The sequence below is a fragment of the Babylonia areolata genome, chromosome 18 (assembly GCF_041734735.1).
Source record: "Babylonia areolata isolate BAREFJ2019XMU chromosome 18, ASM4173473v1, whole genome shotgun sequence".
NCBI classification, from domain to species: Eukaryota; Metazoa; Mollusca; class Gastropoda; order Neogastropoda; family Buccinidae; genus Babylonia; species Babylonia areolata.
The window spans coordinates 42,079,474-42,102,283 of NC_134893.1; the positions used below are offsets into that span (position 1 = coordinate 42,079,474).

The following is a 22,810-nucleotide window of genomic DNA, read 5'->3' on the forward strand; positions in this document are numbered from 1 at the left end:
GTGATTGGGACAACAACAACAACAAAAACAAGTCTTTGTTCTCAGAACGCGTATACTGGCAGTGTTTCCTATCCTCCTCCTCTGTATCATTTGCAGAACGAAAAGTCTGCGGTCGCCGTCCAACATGTTCATTGTGAACCTGGCTCTCAGTGACATGACTTTCTCGGCAGTCAACGGCTTCCCTCTGCTCACCATCTCCGCCTTCAACAAGCGCTGGTTCTTCGGCAAAGTCGGTGAGTCAGTCCACTGCACACAACTCCAAGCTACTGCATGCTTTCAGCGCAAACAGCAAGTCGAGGGCAATTGTTTTAAAAGCTACGTGTTTCTGGAAAAACAACAACAACAAAAAAACAAAAAACAAAAAAAACAACAACAAACAAACAAACAAACAAACAAAAAAAACCGCGGTATCTTACTGATAATTACTTCAACAACCGCTCGTTCTTAGGAGGTCAGTCCACCACACACAACTTAAGGTAAACTCTGGGTCAATTTTCATGACATTTGGGAGTCATTTATAATTTCTTTCATGAGTGTCAGGAAACAATGAGCAAATTAATAACATGGTGTGTGTGTGTGTGTGTGTGTGTGTGTGTGTGTGTGTGTGTGTGTGTGTGTGTGTGTGTGTTCTACGGTCAACAGCCTGTGAGTTCTACGGTCTGATCGGCGGCATCTTCGGCCTGATGTCCATCAACACCATGACGGCGATCGCCGTTGACCGCTACAATGTCATCACCAAGCCCATGAAAGCGGCACACAGTCTCAGTTACCGCAAGGCCTTCATCATGATCGTCATGGTGTGGATCTGGAGTCTGGCCTGGACTCTGCCGCCGCTGTTTGGCTGGGGGGCCTACATCCCCGAGGGCTTCCAGACCTCCTGCACCTTCGACTACCTTACGCGCACTGACTACTTCCGGTAAGGATTCTGAGTGGCTGATCTCCCTTTGGTGGTTTCAAACTGGATTTTGTTTGTTTGTTTGTTTGTTTTTTAATACATTTAGGCAGTCCTGATAATCATGGCCCTGTGTGGTCGACTGGACTATTATATAAGCAATAATAATGCCAAAAGCTGAAGCCTTCACGTTTTCTGTCTCCAGCTATCTCTGAATTCTCACGGTTGCTTTTACAAGTCTTGAGTTGATCTCACAGAATTATGTGCCTTTAGTTGACAGGAAACAACACGAAGCAGAAAATTAAATATAATGTCTCCAGCTGTTCCAAACCCTTGCTATAGCTCCTAAAAGTTCTGTATTGACTTTTTGTCTCTTGATAGCGGAAACTAGCAGCTGAGGGGATGTTAAAGTGTTTGTTTTGCGTTCTTGCGTTGTGTTGGAATTGAAAAAAAATGTTCGTGTTCTAGCATTAACTCTATGGTTTGCTGATGGCTAGTACATGCAGCATTCAAGCTGACCAGTTGAGGAAAGCAGCACCGGGTAACTAATTCTTCAGTTCATAAAGACATATCAATGTTTGAACATAGCTTGATAGTGTTTCGAAGAAAGAACAGAGAAAAGGGCGAAACATATCTGAAATCTTCGTGGACAGCTTACTAGGAACACACAAGTCCATTCGTTCCTAAATGTCACAATCATGACCATGCAGCTTCCCAAGACAAGGAACACCTTGAGAGGGTCTAGACAATTGTCCAGCGACTTCATTCTTTCTTCTTAGCCTAGTCCAAAAACCTAGAACCAAATATCCATCACTAAGTGTTCAAAAGCTTTAGCTTTAACCTTTTTAAAGTTTTTCCAATAAACATCTGATTCTGCATATTCAGATAGATCATATTTACAATTTTCGAAGTAGCTCTGCACATTCAAACGTGTCCTCATTACAATTTTCCTAGATAAAAAAAAGACTTTAAAATCAGTACACGCGAACAATTATTCCAGTTTCACACTGTGATTTGCAGGTCCTACATCATGTGCCTGTACATCTGCGGCTTCGCGGTGCCCCTGGCCATCATCCTGTTCTGCTACTTCTTCATCTACCGCGCCGTGGCGGAGCACGAGAAGGAGATGGGCAAAATGGCCAAGAAGCTCAACGCCGCCATGAACCAGAAGAAGAACGACATCAAGACGGCCAAGATCGCCATGACCATCATCCTCACCTACCTCATCTCCTGGACGCCTTACGCCACCATTGCTCTCATCGCTCAGTTCGGGGACGCCTCCCTCGTCACGCCCTTCGTGTCCGAACTGCCCGTCATGTTCGCCAAGGTAAACTGATGCGCCATCTTACACACACACACACACACACACACACACACACACACACACACACACACACGGAGTTCACTTGGTAATCCCAGTGGTCTGTGTAAGGTGGTTTGGAATTAATGTGTGACGAAAAATGCAATATCTAGCTATTGTCATGTATGATGACTGTTGTGTGTGATGATGTGTGATTGTATGTGCATGTACACAAGTTAGTGTTTGTGTGTCTGGTCTGTTTGGTCGGATCTCTGTGCAGTTGTTATGCACTTCGTTTTATTTTAACAGATACATTTTTACACATCAGGATTTACATTTGCACAGCGCGATTGATCATAGTTTACATGGACAAGCGCTAATAAAGCAACTTATTATTGACAGTACTTTAATGTTGTTTCAAACAGCAGACCAAGATGGCCTAAACATCCAGTTTCTCCCAGATTTCACAGCAAATGACCGGAAGCTTTAGTGTTTTATTTAGATTCCATGATTGGCTCATTCTTTTTCTGTAAGTGTAGAAACAGTGTATGATGCGCTGTATTTTGTTAAGCCATATACTGGTCAGGATGTCAGTGAACGTGCTCGCAAGCACGACAGACTAATTGCATATCACTGACTTCGTCTAGTTCTTGTTGTGATCATGGTAAAGTAATTGCATTTTTCAGACACATATTTCTGAATCAGAAGAATCCAAAGACACCCAGTTCTGTACCACAGATCTCTCTGATTTAAAAATTGGTTCATTGGCGCTCTAGGTCTCAGTGCTAAGTGGGCAGAGCACGTGCCTTATAAATATGCAAAATAGTCGTGTCCGACTATGACCATCAGAACAGCAGAGAAGGCAATTGATGTCCCGACAGTCTGGGCTAGAATTTGATAATAGCGGAGTGTCTTACCCACCTTACATCCCCACTCTCTTGGCCAAGACGGTCTTAGGACAGTCAGCTTTGGGGATGTTACCCAAAGACCAACTAGCCTCCAAAGCTGCAGCACTAAGAGCCAGTAAAATTTTGCCTCCAAGTTTCAGATTCACAGTCTTTCACAAACGAAACACGCTGCAAATGAATTCCAGTTGCAGTGGAGAAAACATTGATCGTACAGCTCTCACTATGCTATTGCCCCAACTGTAAGCTCATGCCATTTTCCCATATACGTCATCACAGCACTGGATACTACAGGCTCAAGGGGACCAGTCACTGGTTCTGTTGCAGGCCTCCGCCATGCACAACCCCGTCATCTACGCCCTCAGCCATCCCCGTTTCCGTGAGGTGATCAACACCCGTTTCCCCTGGCTGCTGTGCTGCTGCCGCTACTCGGAGAAGGAGAAGGAGTCTGTTGTCGAGACCAAGACTCAGATGTCCCGTGTAGACAGCATCACGTCCAACGTTCCTGGCGGGGCTGTCAGCAGTATCAGGTGAGATAGGAAGTCTGGTGAGATGTTATGTTTTCTTGATATATGACAGAGGACGTGCATACTGTTTAAAAGTCAGTGATGTACTTCTCTCTTTTTTTTTTTTTTTTTGGGATAAGATAGAGGACTTTAACACTGTATAAAGACAATGATTCACTTGTTTTGTGTCCTTGCGTTATGATGGATTCTGAACATTGTTTAAAAGGCCGTGATTCATTTTTTTTCTTGGGATGTGATAGAGGACTTTAACACTGTAAGGCTATGATTCACTTGTTTTGTTTTCTTTGGATATCATAGAGGATTTCAACACTGTTTAAAAAGCTATGATTCAAGCCCCTTATCCTATTTCAGCTATCGGGGCAGCGGATTCATGTCATAATTATCATCCACTGACTGTGTTTGGGGCTCGAAATCCTCTCCTTCCTCTGTTTTTAACCTTCCCCAACCGACGTCAGGTACCCATTCACACCTAACTGGAGTGAGGAAAAATCGGGGTGAAATACTTTTCCGAAGGACACAACACCATGCCGAAAACAGGGCATCGAACTCGGAACACTTGTAAACACTGGATCCGAAGTCCAATGTCTGCCACGGCACATTTCGTGTGCCCCCCTGGAGGGCATTGAAACATTAAATACATTCATCTTTTACACATATCATGCAAATAAAAATAGTGATTTAAAAAACAACAACAACTAGAAATAGGCCTATTCGTTGAATTGCCGCTGAATAGTCAATATACACATATCAATGATATTTCACTCATAATACAAACAAAATACTTTACTATCAGCCACCCTGGCGCCTCCGTTTTAACCAGATGCAGTGTAGCATAACAGTCCGCACACCTTTATCTTTCACTGGAACTGAATCTCAAAACTGACTCTCCTCCCCTTCAGCGAAATGTCCAACCTGAGCGACTACACCCCTTCCCACTGTGCGGCCAACGAAGGAAATATGAAGATGAGGTCCATGGGCAACACTGCGGAGAACAACGGCGCCCTCATCCGGGACATCCTGCAGGCCTTCGTCGGCGTTGTCAACGCCCAGGGGACCCGCCAGGTCCCTGTCTACCTGCCGCCTCAGTATCTGGGCCAGGTGGGCGGACAGGTGCCCTTGGCTGCTGGACAGGTGCCCGTGTCTGCCATACAGGTGCCCGTAGGTGCTGGACAAGTGCCAATAGCTGCCGGGCAGGTGCCCATAGGTGCTGGACAGGTGCCCGTGGCTGCCGAGCAGGTGCCCGTAGCTGCTGGACAGGTGCCTGCTCCTGTCGCTGCTGCCGACGCACAGCAGGTGATTGTTTTGGAATGTGTATGTGTGTGGATTGGGGAGGGACAGGCGTGTGGGTGTTTGTGTATGTGTATGTGTGTGAAAGGGTGCGGGTGGAGAGAGGGTGTGTGTGTGTGTGCTTATGGTGTGTGGGGGGGGACGAGGGGTGTGTGTGTATGCTTGTGTGTGAGGTGTGAGGGATGGAGGTGGGGGGTGAGCGTGTGTCTGTGTGTTTGGGTGGGTGGGTAGGTGTTTGTGTCTGTATTTGTGTAGGGTGAGTGGGAGGGTGAGTATGTGTGTGTGCGTGCGTGCGTGCGTGCGTATGTGATACACACTAAATGTGAGATTCTCCAGGGATTTTCCAAAAGGTAGTTTTGACAGGCAACACAGAACATTTAACGTCGGTAATAAGAAATAAATAGATTAAAAAAAAAATATATATATATATATATATATATATGCCCACACAGAAATTTCCTTTCCAAATGGAGTCATTCGCATCCCATTCACATTCAAGGTTGTCTCTACCTCCCATACCAGGCGGTGTTCTCTGTCAACCAGGCAGGAGCGGTGCCCGCTGACACGGTGCCCGACCAGCCCCCCGTGCCTGCTCGGCCCGCTACACCCCCTCAGCCTGACACCCCCCCTCAGCCCGATACACCCCCTCAGCCCGACACCCCCAGCTTGGCCGCCGATCCCCAAGACAGCGCCCCTGCAGAGGGCGCGGAGGGAAGCCAGGAGGACACCACCCCTGCCTCTGAGGTCAACGAGCATGGCGACCAGGAGGCCTGAAGTCACTGGGGGAAGAAAGTGGGAGAGGGAAGACTTTTAACATGTTATTTATCATGTTGTCTCGTTCGTCATTTATCAGATGGATTCCCCCCGTTTCCTCGACGAAGGCGGCAGTACGTCGCAGGTCCTCCAGTCCTCCGTAGATCTTCCGGGCCGCTGGAATTGGGTTGGGCCAGGTTTTCTCTCGGAGCGCTGGGTGGAGCGGGGCAGGAATGCAGCACATGTTCTGTTGTCTGGCTGCCTGTTCTGCAGGGGCACTGCTCTGTGTCGCGTTATTTATCATTATCATCAATGTTATCTTTTTTTTTTCTTTTTTTTTAAGGAAAGGGTGAAGTTATTTCTCATTTCAAACACGCAGCTTCAAGATCCTGTAATCCATGTCTGCGTTCGGTGGGTTATGGAAACGACAATAATTATACCCAGCATGCGCACCCCCGGAAACGGACTATAGCTGCCTACTTGCCTGGGTAAAAACGGTCATACACGTAACAGCCCACTCGTGTACATACGAGTGAACGTGGCAGTTACAGCCCACGAACGAAGAAGAGGAAGATTTCTTTCGTTTATCAGGAAGAAGCCTACAGATGGAAAGTTAAGAGGAGTAAAGAAGACATGATTTTGTGAGCAGTGAATTTATATGCATCGTTGAAGAACACTTTTCCTCCGTGACAGTATTCTCTCTCTCTCTCTCTCTCTCTCTCTCTCTCTCTCTCTCTCTCTGTGTGTGTATCTATCTATCTATATATGATTATATAGGGAATGACATCGAAAAGCAGTGATTGCTTTTACGCATATCTGATTTCCTCAGAATGTCATTTTCTTTCATTTTGTTTCGGAAAAAAAGAGAGAAAGAGTAAATAAATTACTGGGGAAAAGGAAGACAAACATGCTGCTGTTTTTAACACACACACACACACACACACGCACTAAACGGGAAGGTTATACATTATTCCAAACGTCTTCTTTCTTTATATCATTGGAGGAACTTATTGCATATTAATGGAATTCCTAAACAAACAACAACACCAAAATCGCACCGAATACATTGCCCTAGACAACGTGTAGCTAAAGAACCCAACACTGTCATTCTGATATTGAACTACTCCACTCACATACATACTAACCTTCGTGGATTCGTAAAATTAAATGAAAATCAGTACTCTTCTGAATATTATGAAAGAAACGTAAATGCTTTGAACATCACTATTATATTTTGTATCTGTTCGTGTTGCTAAGCACAAATGATGAGAAAGAAGACAAGAAGAGATAGGTGTACATGAATTTTCTTGAATGGTGTACAGTGATGATCGTGATAGGTGTAAATTTAATGGTAATCATGCTATGAACTATGAACTATTGTTATTCTTATTATTATTATCATCATCATCATTACCATTATTAACAGCAGAAGTCGTAGTAGAAGTCGTAGTAGTAGTATCGTATGGGTATCATATGTGACGATTTTACTGAGATGAAAATAATCAGAAATAGGTCAGTGGACGTTCGCATTTCAAACATCCATAATGTGCGTATAAAAAACGTAAAATCAAGGAAGGAAATGGAGCAGCAAGGATACTAAGAGATGGCGCAAAACATTATCACTTGTCAAATACTGATGTATGTACACAGTTGTACAATTTGTATGGAGGTCCACTGCTTCTTTTGTTTCAATAAGCGTCATTTGAAGTTGTCCTAAAATACATTATTTTATGCTTAACATGTAAGCATATAATTGTCGTACCCAATGATGATAATGATAATGACAAGAACAAGAACAACAATAATAATAAGAAGAAGAATAATAACTGTATGCACTAAGCTTTGTACTGTATTGATATCACGAGCCGTGTCTTTCTGCCGCGATTATCTCCCTTCCGTACCTTGCACACACACACACACACAACGCTTTAACTCTCTCCATACGAACGGCGAAAGAGAAGACGTTAACAGCGTTTCACCCCAGTTACCACTGACCATCAAAATATTGCAAGAGGAAGGCTCTTATACTGAAGAGGTGAATGTTGACAAAGAATACCACAATTCTGACGACGGAAGCTAAAGCTTGGGTCATTCAGACACCCACTGGACATCCGAGGGGTCTGTGTAGAGGAGAAGAGAGGACTGGCCGTACTGAGTGAGTTAACTGACTCTCTTTTTCGTCTGTTCAGAGTTGAAGTGTTTTGTTTTGTTTGGTTGGTTTTTTTTGGTTTTTTGTTGTTGTTTTGTTTTATTTTGCGTATTTCTTTGAAAAAAAACCCCACTGTCACTGAAAAAGAAAGTAAATGCAAAATGCTGCTATATTCATTCTCAACACACACACACACACACACACACACACACACACACACACACACACATGCACCGTCCTACTCCTCTCCCCTCTACCATTAATCCTCATGTATAACTACGCACCGAAAACCTTCAGATGAAGTCATCAATCAAGGATCGAGTTCGTGCCCATCGTTTCCATGATGTGTATTATTCAAGACCCAAAACAACCTTCCTCATGCCATGTGTCTGTAATTCCATATTTTGTTCGTATTGATGCAGATGTTATGTATAAACAAGAATGTTTACAACTTTTAAATGCTTTGATTCAAAGAATTAAAGTACTTTCGAGGAAAATAAATGTTCTTAAGTATTTCAATCATGTTGCAATACTGAGTGGTGTAACTGTGTTCGGAATTCAAAACACGAGAAGGCAACAAAATGTGTTGATGTTGAGCATGGGATTTCCAATGATTTATTTCTTTTCTCGGTCATCCATTCTTTCTTTCCCATTTTTTTCCCTTCTTTTTTTTTTTTTTTTTCCTTTTGAATGGGAATTCTTCTCCGGTGTTATAGTACACGCTTTCGATTTTTTTATGAGAATGCTATCAATAGTGAAACACACACACACACACACACACACACACACACACATACACGCACACACACACACACACACACACACACACTCCATATTCCCCCTCCCCACACACACTCCCCCCACACACTGTATTAAGAGTGCAGACTCTTCCATTTCTCCGGGGTGGAACCTTCATCATAGTCGGGTGGTGTGGGTGGAAAAGAGCACCCCGGGTGGCCGAGCACCACAGAACTGGCGTACAGTCCACAACGCACACACTCCTCCACCCCCTGGTGACGTATCAACTGGGCCAGGAACCCTGAAACGTCATACGGGTCTCAATATTACATCATGGCTACATGACGACATTTTATCTAAAGTATTGAACTGCTCCATAAAGAACGCGAAGATAGGGATAAAGAGCGTGCGAGAGATAAGGAGAAATGGAGAAAAGGAGAGAGACAGACAGACAATCCGACAGATATATAGACAGACAAATATAAAAACAGAAAAAAAAGGTGTGATTGGGAACCCGATTTCGGGGTCTATAATCGGTTGTTACATCGTATATGTTCGATTCAAAATTTAAGAATCAAACACACCCCAGTCATAAGTTACTTACATATCATTCCATATAATTCTTCTTCTTCTGCGTTCGTGGGCTGCAACTCCTACGTTCACTCGTATGTAAACGAGTGGGCTTTTACGTGTATGGCCGTTTTTACCCCGCCATGTAGGCAGCCATACTCCGCTTTCGGGGGCGTGCGTGCTTGATATGTTCTTGTTTTCACAATCCACCGAACGCTGACATGAATTATAGGATCTTTAACATTCGTATTTGATTTTCTGCTTGCGTATAAACACGAAGGGGGTTCAGGCACTAGCAGGTCTGCACACATGTTGACCTAGGAGATAGGAAGAACCTCCACCCTTTATTCACCAGGCGCCGTCACCGAGATTCGAACCCCGGGACCCTCAGATTGAAAGTCCAACGCTTTAACCACACGGCTACTGCGCCCGTCAATCCACATAATTCAACTCGTCCAGAAACCAAATATTTTGTTTATGTTCTCATTACTCTACTGACGTACGCTGCTCCAGCATCAGAGTTTCAGAACGTGACTGCGTAGATGTGTGAGACTGCGTGGATTAATTTTGTTTATTCACTCCTTGATGTTCATAAAAATTACCCTTGGCTTATAATTATTTTATCCTGGAACCCCCTCTACCTTCCTGTCATGCCGAGCACTATACACAATGAACATGAATTCACAATGCCCATGGTCGTAAAATAAATAAATAAATATATATATATATATATATATATAGAGAGAGAGAGAGAGAGAGAGAGAGAGATATTAATGTTTAAAATCCCAAACAAACAAAACCATACGCACTGACAGACAGACAGAATGTCAGACGGACGACCCACCTCCCACAAAAGCGTCGCCTGCCCCACTGGTGTCGACAATGTCTTCAGGACGCACACACGGAACTGGGTACTGCGTCACTCTCCCTTCTGCATACACGCACACAAACACATACACGCACGCACGCACACAAACACACGCAAACACACACACACGCGCGCGTGCGCGCGCGCACACACGTACACACACACTCACACATTAATGATTAACATATCCTTTATATCCTGTAATAATCATGATGTCAGAACGAAGTTTTGACAGATATAGATGTACACACACAGACACGAACACACACACGCACACAAACACACACACACACACACACACGCACACACACTTTAATGATCATTATGATTATTAAAATCATGTAATGATCATGACACCAGATCGAGACAGACAGACACGCACACGCACACGCACACACACACACACCCCTCACACACACACACACACCTGTGGCGACCAGCACGGGGTCAGCGCCCTGAGTGATGACCACAACAAGGGGTCTGTCCTTGTCCACGTGTTGCCAGGCTGCTAACGTCTTGACCACCTCCCCCCTGCCCCCCTGCCACGGTGGGAACAAAGTAGTAGTAGTAGTGGTAGTGGTAGTAGTAGTAGTAGTAGTAGTAGTAGTAGTAGCAGCAGCAGCAGCAGCAGTAGTAGTAGTAGTTGTTGTATCATTCTTCTACTTCTTTCTTTTTTTCATATTATTATTATTATTATTATTATTGTTGTTGTTCTTGCTGTTATTGATATTGTCGTTACTGTTGTTGTTTCTGCTGCTGTTGCTCTTCGTAGTAGTAGTAGTAGTGGTGATAATAGTTGTCGTATCATCTTTTTTTTTTTCTTTTCTTTTTTTTTAACTGTTGTTGCTTTTGTTTTGTTTTTTTCTTATCATTATCTCCATCATCATGGTCATCATCATCATCATCATTATCATTATTAGCATTATTATTGTTATCATTAGCATTATTAGCATTATTTTTAGCATTATTAGCATTATCATTATTGGTGTAGTTGTTGTTAACCAGTCTAGCTATATGAAATGAATAATTCTTCATTTACACACACACACACACACACACACACACACACACACACAAAAGGCAAAAAAAAATACTCACTTGTAAGCCATGGACTTTCCCGAATTCATCCAGCTCCTGTCAATTGAAAACAACAAAATATAATAATAAAAACAAAAACAAAACAAAAAGGAAAAAAAAGATAAAAAAGAAGAAGGCAGCGATTTTCCATAAATGGCTCCCACACTTGCGAAAGTGCAGAAAGAAATAAAAAAATAGCAACACGAGTCAACAACAATCGGTTTGTGTCCATGACAATCATGGGTCATTTCATGCATCTCTTTAAGGCCTAACTCCTGATTAAAAGGGTCTCTTACACGCTACATATATATCATTTCTCACATGTCTCCAGAATAGCTTCGTTCAAATAGGCCCCAGATCTTAGGATTAGATACTAACTTTTTTTTTTAAATATAGCAGAGTGCATAACACGCTGCATGTCATTCCTCAACATGCCCGCATTGCAAAACGCATGCATGAAACGTTTCGTCTCAATGTCCGACAATTTAGGATTTTTTTTTTTTGTTTTAATAAATAAATTATTATAACAACAACAACAACAACAAAATATATATATATATATATGTGTGTGTGTGTGTGTGTGAATGAGCAATTTGCCATATTATTGAATAAAATAATGTCCGATACTTTACCCAGAATTTTCACTGAAAACAATGTCACACATAACCGGATTATTTGATAAAATAATGTTCAACACTTTACCCAGACAATTCAATGAAAACAATGACACACACATCCTGATTATTTAACAAAACAATGTCAGACACTTTACCCAGACTATTCAATGAAAACAATGTCACACATACGCTGACTATTTAACAAAACAACGTCAGATACTTAAAATTACACAGACTTTTCAATGAAAACAACCTTACACACAACTCACAGCCTGGTTACCAAACAGGAAGTGGACGAAGGGCAGCAGACGACACAGGGACTCTTTGTAGCGGCGGCAGAGGAAGGGGGCAGACAGGTTCAGACAGAACGTCTTCCTCCGCTCCGCCGCGTGACGAGCCAGTCGGAACAATACGGACGGGTTGTTGGCCAGATTGTAGCTCTGCGATGGTAGAATGGAAGAAACTAGAATATAATAGTGGCGTAGTGGTAGCAGTAGTAGTAGTAGTAGTAGTAGTATTTAATTATGTGTAATAGTAATAGTAGTAGTAGTTGATGTATCTAATTATGATGATAGTGATGATGAATAACGAGTAGCTGATGTATCTGAATATGATGATAGTGATGATGAATAACTATTTTTTGTATTTTGTATTTCATTTTATCACAACAGATTTCTCTGTGTGAAATTCGGGCTGCCCTCCCCAGGGAGAGCGCGTCGCTACACTACAGCGCCACCCTTTTTTTTTTTTCTTTTTTTTTTTTTTTGTATTTTTCCTGCGTGCAGTTTTATTTGTTTTTCCTATTGACGTGGGTTTTTCTACAGAATTTTGCCAGGAACAACCCTTTTGTTGCCGTGGGTTCTTTTACGTGCGCTAAGTGCGTGCTGCACACGGGACCTCGGTTTGTCGTCTCATCCGAATGACTACACACACACTATCACCATATTATAATGATTACAATACATGATTATCGTCACCATTGTCATCGTTATAGTAGTAGTAGCAGTAGTAGTATAACTACCACACTTTTTATCATTACTGTTATTGTATGATAGTTGTCTCCGACTAAGACCACCAGACTAGCCGCGGAGGAGGCATCTTCTGTTCTGACTGATCAATTTTATTTGTAGTATTAGTACGAGTATTACACATTATTATCATCATAATTATTTTCAGCAGCGGCGGCAGCAGCAGCAGCAGTAGTAGTAGTAGTAGTAACAGCAGCAACAGCAGTAGTAGGAGGAGGGGGAGGATGTTTTGTATCTATTCATTATTATTATTATTTGTAGTAGTAGTAGTAGTAGTAGTAGTAGTAGTAGTAGTAGTAGTAGCAGCAGCAGCAGCAGCAGCATTGTCCTTATGCATCATTATCAGTAGTAGTAGTTGTAGTAGTTGTAGTGGCAGGATGAGGATGAGGAGGTTCAGTATCTATTCAGTAGTAGTAGTAGTAGTGGCACGACGACGACGACGACTACTACTTCTTCTACTACTACTACTACTACTACTACTACCGCTGTGTAGCAGCAGCAGCACCCACCACAGTGTAGAAGACCCGTGCTGTGTCCACCAGTGTCCAGTGATGGTCAAGCTGCAGCTGGTGCTCTGTGAAAGTGCCCGCTCCGGCCATACGTGACACCATGGACCTGAGACACACACACACACACACACACACACACACACACACACACACACACATAAGGATGCGCAAAAAAACCACGCGCTTACACAGCCTACATAAATTTTTAAAAAAAACATATACTACGCTCACGCACGCATCCGGCACATACAGTCACGCATGTACACACATTCATGCATTAAGCATTGCGAGCGCGCAAAATTTCCGAATATTATCTTTGTCACAAGTAACTGTGAACCATACCTGTTGTCGCCTGCGCAGATGGTGACGCACGTGCCCGTGGGCTGGGACTCGGTCACGTGGTACATGGCCTTGACCCCTGACCCGCTGACCTGAGTCCTCAGAATGTCCCCATGTCTGTCCCTGCCCAGGCCGCCAAAGAAGGTGGTCACTGAGGGCTTCCGCACCAGCCACTGCAACAGAGTTTCAGTCTCAGTTTCTCACAAGAAGGCGTCACTGCGTTCGGACAAATCCCTGTAATTATCGCTATACCGTAATCATCTGCTGGGCAGGTGACTGACCAGCAGCGTAATCTTGCGCGCTTTAGTCAGGCATTGCGTGCATGCATACATATCTGCGTACCTATCAGAGGGGATTTCTTGTACAGAATTTTGCCCACAGGACAACTCTTTTTGTAGCCGTGGGTTTGTTTCTTGTTGTTGTTTTTCTAGTGCGCCAATTGCGTGCTGCACTCACATGGGACCTCGGTTTATCGTCTCATCCGAATGACCAGACGCTCAATTTGATTTTTGTACAGTCAAACTTGGGGGAAAGGACAAGAGCGGAAATCGAACCCAGAGTCTCTAGCCTGAACCGACTATAAATGGCGGGCGATTTGAATCAAGCCAGTTTCTCACCAGAGTCTGACACTGTGACGTCGGTGAAGGTTTATTCAAAATAAAAGCCTAATAAAGCTACGGTTTGGCTTCATTTATGGCAGAGAGCGAGATTTGCCTAGCAGCTTCCAATCTAGACCTGAATTGACTTTGGAAAGTACAAAATGTGTCAGCTACACGTAATACAAAATTTGAATGCAGAGAAAAGGGGCGGAGCTAGAGCCGTTTGTGTTTGCGCTAGACGTGTCTGTCAGATAAAAATAGCACCAGCACGTGGTACTGTCCGGTGAGAATTGGAAAGCATGCAGACAGCCCCTCGACGTTGGCAACCGTAAACGACCACATTGTTTGTAAAACATGCAAACGGAGAGAAATATGACGATCTACTAACCTACCGGACACGTGCTCGCGCTTTTTATAGATAAACTCCGCCCCTTTCCCTTTTATGGATAGGCTCTAGTGCGCGTGCGCAACCGAAACCTTGCTCTCGGGAGTTAAGACTTTAAGCATTCTGCCACCTTTCTCTTACAACAACACAGACAGACATAACAACACTACATTTCATTTCATTTTGCCCATCGCTCCTGGTGGAGCATAGGCCATCGACGACCCCTCGCCATCGCACTCTGTTCTGGGCTGTTCTGGCCATTCCAGTCCAGTTGGTCCCTTGCTGCTTCAGCTCTGCCTCGGTATCTCGCCTCCAGCTGTTGCGAGGGATAACAACACTACATGCGACCAAAAAAAGAAGAAAAAAAAAGAAATGTTGAAAAAAAAAAAGCCACAGCGAGGAAACTCGATGTGTTGTATATTGCTGTCATCTAGACCCATTAAAATGATTGATGATGTGCAAAATTGTGTGAGGTCGCTTCAATCATTAAAGGCATTATGTAGAAGAAATGTCATCTGATAGGTACACAAATAGGTATATATGTATAAGTGGAGTGATGGCCAAGAGGTAACGCGTCCGCCTAGGAAGCGAGAGAGAATCTGAGCGCGCTGGTTCGAATCACGGCTCAGCCGCCGATATTTTCTCCCCCTCCATTAGACCTTGAGTGGTGGTCTGAACGCTATTCATTCGGATGAGACGATAAACCGAGGTCCCGTGTGCAGCATGCACTTAGCGCACGTAAAAGAACCCACGGCAACAAAAGGGTTGTTCCTGGCAAAATTCTGTAGAAAAATCCACTTCGATAGGAAAAACAAATGAAACTGCACACAGAAAAAAAAGAAAGAAAAAAAAAGGGTGGCGCTGTAGTGTAGCGACGCGCTCTCCCTGGGGAGAGCGGCCCCGAATTTCACACAAAGAAATCAGTTGTAATAAAAAGAAGTACAAATACAAATAATGCATGAAACTCAAGACTTGACAAAAGCACGTTGGTTTTTTTGCTGCTGATCAGGCTTCTAACCTATGGTAGCGTATTTTTATGGGTTAGTCTGAAAGCAAGTGACGCCTCCTCGTGAAAACGGAAACTGGAAACCTGAAACTGAAACTGAAACTGCTGTTGTTAACGAAAAAACTGACCTGCACAGTCCTGGCCACGTTGAGGGCAGCACCACCAACCACATACTGTACAGACTCTGACCACTCCTCCTCCAGTTCCTGGTACCTGGGAGGAACACATGGCCACGTTCTGCAAGTGTTCTGTGTGTGTGTGTGTGTGTTTATGTGTGTGATTGTGTGTGTGTGTGTGTGTGTTTGTGTGTGTGTGTGTGTGATTGTGTGTGTGGGGGGGGGGGGGGGTGCGTGTGCATTTGTGTGTGAGTGTATGTGTGGTGAATGTGCGTGTGTGTGTTTGTGTGTGTGTGTGTGTGCGCGCGCGCGCGTGTGTGTGTGTGTGTGCTTGTGTGTGAGTGTGGTGTGTGTGTGTGTGTGTGTGTGTGTGTGTGTGTGCGCGCGCGCGCACGCGTGTGTGTGTGTGCTTGTGTGTGAGTGTGGTGTGTGTGTGTGTGTGCGTGCGTGTGTGTATGTGTGTGTGTATGTGTGTATGTGTGTTTGTGTGTATTTGTGTGTGTGTGTGTGTGTGTGTGTGTTTATGTGTGCGTGTGTGTGTTTATGTGTGCGTGAGTCTACAGCAATGACTGTGTGAGTGGGTTGGTGGATGGAATATGCATGTGCATGTGGGTGTGTGTGGGTGTGTGTGTGTGTGGGGGGGGGGGGGTGAACGTGTGACTGAGACAGGGCTGAAGGGAGAGCAGTAACTTACAGTGGGAGATGTCGGTCCTCTGCGAAAATGGAATTGTTGGGCTCAAGCCCGTACCTAAACAAGAAAAAAAGAAAAAAGGAATACAAAATAAAAACATTTTGAAGAAGTCTCATACAACAAACGAATATTTCTTTAATGCGATTCACACACACACACACACACACACACACACACACACACACACACACACACACACACACACACCAGCTGAGGGAGACGCCAAAGCGTGACATAACTATTGTAACTGTAATGTCTTTAGAGCAAAGTCGTTCAAGTTGGTTAGGCGCTGCTTATGTAAACTTATTATTAGGGGTATTATGAATAGTAGTAGTAATAGTAGTAGTTGTTGTTGTATTATCTTTTTTTTTCAAAAATTAATATCAGTCTAATTATCATTTCTTTTTGTTTTCTTAAGGAGGAAGCTGGCTGAATGTTGAAGACGCTCATCTGTCAATACAGAAAGTCTATGAGGGTCTGCGTTCCAATCCCGCTCTCGCCATAAGTTTGACTGGACAATCAAATTGAGCGTCTGGTCATTCGGATTAAACGATAAACCGACGGGCGCAATAGCCGAGTGGTTAAAGCGTTGGACTGTCAATCTGAGGGTCCCGGGTTCGAATCACGGTGACGGCGCCTGGTGGGTAAAGGGTGGAGATTTTTACGATCTCCCAGGTCAACATATGTGCAGACCTGCTAGTGCCTGAACCCCCTTCGTGTGTATATGCAAGCAGAAGATCAAATACGCACGTTAAAGATCCTGTAATCCATGTCAGCGTTCGGTGGGTTATGGAAACAAGAACATACCCAGCATGCACACCCCCGAAAACTGAGTATGGCTGCCTACATGGCGGGGTAAAAACGGTCATACACGTAAAAGCCCACTCGTGTGCATACGAGTGAACGCAGAAGAAGAAGAAGAAAACGATAAACCGAGGTGCCGTATGCAGCACGCACATGGCGCACTGAAAAAAAAAAACCCAATGAAATTGCTGTCCTCTGGCAAAATTATGTAGCATAAATCCTCTGTGATAGGTACGCAAATGATTATACATTTGCATGCACTCAGGCCCTGACTGACTGAGCGCGTTGGGTTATGGCTGCTGGTCAGGCATAATTATGCGTAGCAGATGTGGTGTTGTATATCAGTGGGTTTTCCGAACGCAGTGCTCCTTGAGAAAATGTAACTGAAACTATTAGTTCAGTCGTCGTCGTCGTCGTCGTAGTAGTAGTAGTAGCAGTAGTAGCTATATTATTATCATAGTAAAGTCTCACTTGTGCAAGAGGCAGGCAGCAGATGGGTGCCTGACGATGATCTCCAACAGAGGACTGCCGTACACTAGTACTGCTCCTTCCTCCACTTCGCTAGAACTGACCACACAGCAAATCGCATTGTATTGCACTGTGTTGTATTGTGTTGTATGGTAGTGTAGTGTAGTGTAGTGTGGTGTATTGTATTGTATTGTATTGTATTGTATTGTATTGTTTTGCATTGTAGTGAGTTGTAGTGAAGTGTGTTTCACTGTATTGCGTGGTATTGTACGGTACGATATGGTATGGTGTGATATGGTATGATAAGGTATGGTGTGATATGGTATGGTATGGTACGGTATGATATTCTTACGATTGTATTGTATTGTACTGTATTGTATTGTATTGTATTGAATTACACTGTCACATAATATTTCTCAGAGCGACATTCGCGGGCTTCTTACCCCAGGAAAAGCACGTTATTACAGTGCCACGCCACCCATATATATATATATGTATATAATTCTCTCTCTCTCTCTCTCTCTCTCTCTCTCTCTCTCTCTCTCTCTCTCTCTCTATATATATATATATATATATATATATATATATATATATATTGCATCAGTTACAATTCATTGCTTTGCATCGTGTCGTGTCGTAATGTATCGTGTTGTATTGTAATGTAGTGTAGTCTAGTGCATTGCATTGTATTGTCTTGTAGCGTAGAGTAGTGTAGTGGAGTGTCGTATCGTAGTGTAGTGTAGTGTAGTGGAATGTAGAGTAGTGCAGTGCATTGTCGTGCAGTGTAGTGTAGTGCAGTGTAGTGTAGTGTAGTGTAGAGAAGTGTAGTGTAGTGCATTGCACGGTATAGCGGTATAGTGCATTGCACTCGTATCGTATCGTATCGTATCGTATCGTATCGTATCGTATCGTATTGCATTGTATTGTATTGTGAGCTCGTCACTACAGTGCAGCGTCACCCTTTTCTTCTTCTATTTTTCTGTCTGCAAGTGTGCTTGAGTTCTAAAACTGATTTTTTTTACATTTGTTTTGCCACGGACAGCCCTATTTTTGCCGTAGTTCTTTTACTCGCTCAGTTGGTAATATAGATCATTGTCCAAAGCCATTATCATCATCATCAACATCACCGTCGTCGTCGTCGACGTCATCATTTGCCTTCTTTCTATTTTTCATGTTTGTTATAATCTCTGTGTGTGTGTGTGTGTGTGTGTGTGTGTGTGTGTGTGTGTGTGTGTGTGTGTGTGTGTGTGTGCGTGTGTGTGTGTGTGTGAGAGAGAGAGAGAGAGAGAGAGAGTGAGTGAGTGTGTGAGTGAGTGTGTGTGTGTGTGTATGTGTGTGTGTGTGTGTGTGTGTGTGTGTGTGAGTGTGTGTTGATCAGGCATCCGCTCCTCTTTTTTTTTTTTATATACTTAAATGCAGATGTGGTGTAGCGCATATGGATGACGGCTCCGCACGTTTCAATTGACCGCGCGCCCTTCTTGGAACTGAAACTATGACATAATCGTCATCATCATCGCCAAGATCATTATCTTTACCAACTACACTAAAAACATCAAGTCGGTGGCAAAATGAGTTTTTAAAAAAACAAGAAAACTTCACAACAAAATTTCCTTGCAATACCAGTCACATGGATTAATTGTAAAACACTAATCCTCTTCAGTTATCTAAGACCACACAACCGCTTTAGGTACAGTAATAAAAGCAGAATACCTGTTGAACAGAATTTCATAATGACGGGTTAAACACACTTATATCTAAAAAAAAAAAAAAATCTTTTGACGACAAACTCATTGAGGTCGCTGGCAAGCAAAAGAATGAGAATGTTTGTGTAAAGCATTATTTCTTGAATGTTCGTGAGTGCGCAATAGCCCAGCGGTTTACTGAAGCGTTGGACATTCAATCTGAGGGTCCCGGGTTCGAATCACGGTAACGGCGCCTGGTGGGTAAAGGGTGGAGATTTTTCCGATCTCCCAGGTCAACATATGTGCAGACCTGCTAGTGCCTGCTAGTGTGTATACACACGCAGAAGATCAAATACGTACGTTAAAGAACCTGTAACTCATGTCAGTGTTCGGTGGGTTACGGAGACACGAAAATACTCAGCATGCATGAACCACGACAGAGTCATCGGCAAGTCGATGTTGGTCGTGAAACGGAAAGAAGAAATGCTGCACATGGGACAAGCTATTATTGGTGAAAGGGAGCTAACAGGTGAGACAAAATCACAATGTCTTAAAACACAGTTGTACCGCCTTAGGCAGTCGATGCATTCATGCACGGAAATATGGACGATTCTATCTCTCTCTCTCTCACACACACACACACACACACACCACACACACACGCACACAAGAATGCGCGCGCGCGCATTGTCACAAACTCTCCACTCGCTCGCACTGAGTCATACACAATCAGTGTTATGAAGGCCAAAGACAACAAGCTCGACTGCCGGAGTTCGAAAGGCGTGGGAGATGGGGTAAATTAGACATTAAAAAAAAAGAGGGAGGTTGTGAAATCATTCTGGCAATGATTCCAGATTATGATCTAAATCATCCTGATTTTACAATCATCATATGCGACAAGTCGATACCTTGGATCAAACATGATTAACCGATCACGCTCTCAGCCAGTCCTTCGCTTTTTTTTTTGCTTCCCCCCCCCCCCCCCTCCAACCCCGCCAAGGGAAATAACTCTACACAAACGGCATTCTCCACCGCCCCATCAAAACACCTGTCGCTCAAACCGTAAACGTGATTTTAAAATCAAAATTAGTTGTTACCTCAAGTCTGACATGGCGAAGAAGTACAGCTTAAAACTGAGGGGGGAAATCTGCCAAGAAGAACCAATACCAGCCCTGACAGAGGATCAGCAGTGTGTTCGTAAATCCACGATTGAACGCAGTGTGTAAGTGTGTGTCACTGAGCTGAATGGGAAGGCGCGGCAACCGCGAGGCCGCAGCGCGCGGCAGCCGGTGTAACAGGCCGAATTTTATCCCTGACTGGTTCTTACCCCGGGTATGTATAAGTCATCAACATTTTATTTATAAACATGAAACTGCATTTATTCATTATTTCATTTTATTCGTTTACTACTAAATTGTTGACCTGTTTTAATTTTATCACTATTTTGCTTCTTTGCCATCCAGTTTTCACTGACCCTTTCCTTCAGTGAATATATTCAGCATTGTATTTGTTTATCTAATCATGTACTATTCATTATACAAGTCTGTCTGTCCAACTGTCTGTCTGTCCTTAATAAATTTGTTTAATGATTCATGCGTTTACTTCTTAACTTACTTGTACTTAATCATTCATTCCAAATATTTGATATGACAAGATGAACTAGATTTATTACTATTTATACTCTTGACTGATTGTTCATTTATTTCATCTTTCATTTTTTAAACTCGTTTATTTATTTTAAGATTCTTTTCCTATCACACTAGAAATAACAAAAACATTACATGGTATGCAAAAGACGCTTGGCTACAGTATTTTTCTGTCTTGGTGACCAGACACAGCCATAGCTTGCAGAATCACAACTAAACAAATCTAGTTTTAAACACACACACACACACACACACACACACACACACACACACACATACACACACATATATAGAGAGAGAGACAGACAGACAGACAGACAGACAGACAGTCAGACAGACAGAGACAGAAAGACACACAGAGAGACACAGAGAGAGTTCTTTTGACTGAGAGAGAATATGTGTGAGTATATATATATATATATATATATATATATATATATATATATATATATGTGTGTGTGTGTGTGTGTGTGTGTGTGTGTGTGTGTGTGTGTGTGTGTTTGTCCTCTATGTGTTGATGTTTACAATCAGATACAAAAAGTGTATATATACTATATATAAGAAAATGTAATAATTCATTTAAGAAGAATTTTACATTGGAACCAAACCTGGTTGTTGCATCTTTCATTTACATTAGTGTTTATGTGTGAGAATCCTGTACATGCAATTGTGACAATTCTTTTCTTCTCCATATCAGTTGCACAGTTTCATAAAATAAACTGTGCCTGTTATAACTGCAGATACAATCAGATTCCAACATTTTACAGTTCCAAACAAAATGGTTTGAAAAGAAAGATAAGAAATTACAATTGCAATCAGACCATGAAGGATAAATCAATTATGTGTTTAACATGTACTTGTGTTGAACCAACAGTTCTCCAATAGGAAGTAACACAAGTTACAATTGAAAACATCAAAATACACTGATATTATACAATGGTGTGTAAGTTAGCAAACAGTGTTATTAAAACACTGATATACATAATTACAAGTCATTTGGCAAACTCTGTAAGAACAAACTGCTGGGAAATGTTTATTTCAGCTGAAGCTGAAATAACTTAAGACAGATAAGTATGATAGGTAGGGAAGTTAAAATGCTATCTGAAATCAGTTGCTTTCCAAACACCAATCATACTGTTAATATTTGTGATTTGGATGAGAAAATAGTCACACTAAGCTGCAGTCTGCATTAATCCCATGATATTTGTATACAGTGAGCATGTGGATGAAGGAGAACATGAAGGAATGACTGTGTGTGTGTGTGTGTGTGTGTTTTCAGTAGTGTGTGTGTGTGTGTTCAGTAGTGTGTGCTCAGTAGTGTATGTTCAGTAGTGTTTGTGTGAATGTTCAGTAGTGCTTTTGTGTGTGATGTGGTGTGGTGTGGTGTGTGTGTGTGTGTGTTTTGTTGTTGTTGTGGTTGTTGGTTTTTTTGTTTGTTTGTTTTTTTGTTGTTGTTGTTGTTGTTTGTGTGTGTGTGCAGTAGTGTTTGTGTGAGTGGGTAGTGTGGTGTGTGTGTGTGTGTGTGTGTGTGTTCAGTAGTGTTTGTGTGACTGTGAGTGTTCAGTAGTATTTTTGTGTGTGGTGTGGTGTGGTGTGGTGTGGTTTGTTTCTGTTTTATTCATTGCTTGTTTTTGTACCTCAAAAAGTTTTCTAAAATTTCCTTTGCTATCATTTTTATTTCTATATGTTTTGAAATTGATTTTATGTAACACCTATCGTTGTCTACACCCATTTCTTGAAAGATAATTGCATCTTGTACACTGTTAAAAAAAAGAAAGGTAATTTTTTTTCTAACTCTTGATTTAAAATACAAAACTTTTGCAAGGATATCTATCAACCATCTTAAAATGTTAA

General features: G+C 42.6%; 2 protein-coding genes across 2 annotated transcripts in view; one reads left to right on the top strand and one right to left on the bottom strand.

Moving 5' to 3' along the window:
- Positions 1 to 7,571, top strand: part of LOC143292777 (rhodopsin-like) — a 10,576-nt gene extending 3,005 nt beyond the window's left edge. Inside the window, exons 3-8 of the mRNA XM_076603342.1 lie at positions 97 to 233; positions 643 to 916; positions 1,913 to 2,219; positions 3,425 to 3,627; positions 4,524 to 4,917; positions 5,455 to 7,571. Of these exons, the coding sequence (XP_076459457.1) occupies positions 97 to 233; positions 643 to 916; positions 1,913 to 2,219; positions 3,425 to 3,627; positions 4,524 to 4,917; positions 5,455 to 5,685 (1,546 nt within the window). The 3' untranslated portion in view covers positions 5,686 to 7,571. The remainder of the gene's footprint in view (positions 1 to 96; positions 234 to 642; positions 917 to 1,912; positions 2,220 to 3,424; positions 3,628 to 4,523; positions 4,918 to 5,454) is intronic.
- A 259-nt stretch (positions 7,572 to 7,830) lies between these two features.
- Positions 7,831 to 20,634, bottom strand: LOC143292779 (uncharacterized). The gene is made up of 11 exons (XM_076603345.1): positions 20,408 to 20,634; positions 17,632 to 17,727; positions 16,360 to 16,413; positions 15,678 to 15,762; positions 13,563 to 13,732; positions 13,221 to 13,326; positions 11,953 to 12,123; positions 11,088 to 11,123; positions 10,417 to 10,528; positions 9,966 to 10,052; positions 7,831 to 8,852 (listed from the first exon to the last, which is right to left on the bottom strand). Exons 1-11 carry the CDS (start codon positions 20,419 to 20,421, stop codon positions 8,686 to 8,688), a joined length of 1,098 nt encoding a protein of 365 aa, XP_076459460.1. The 5' UTR covers positions 20,422 to 20,634; the 3' UTR covers positions 7,831 to 8,685.
- Between the last annotated feature and the right edge of the window lie 2,176 nt (positions 20,635 to 22,810).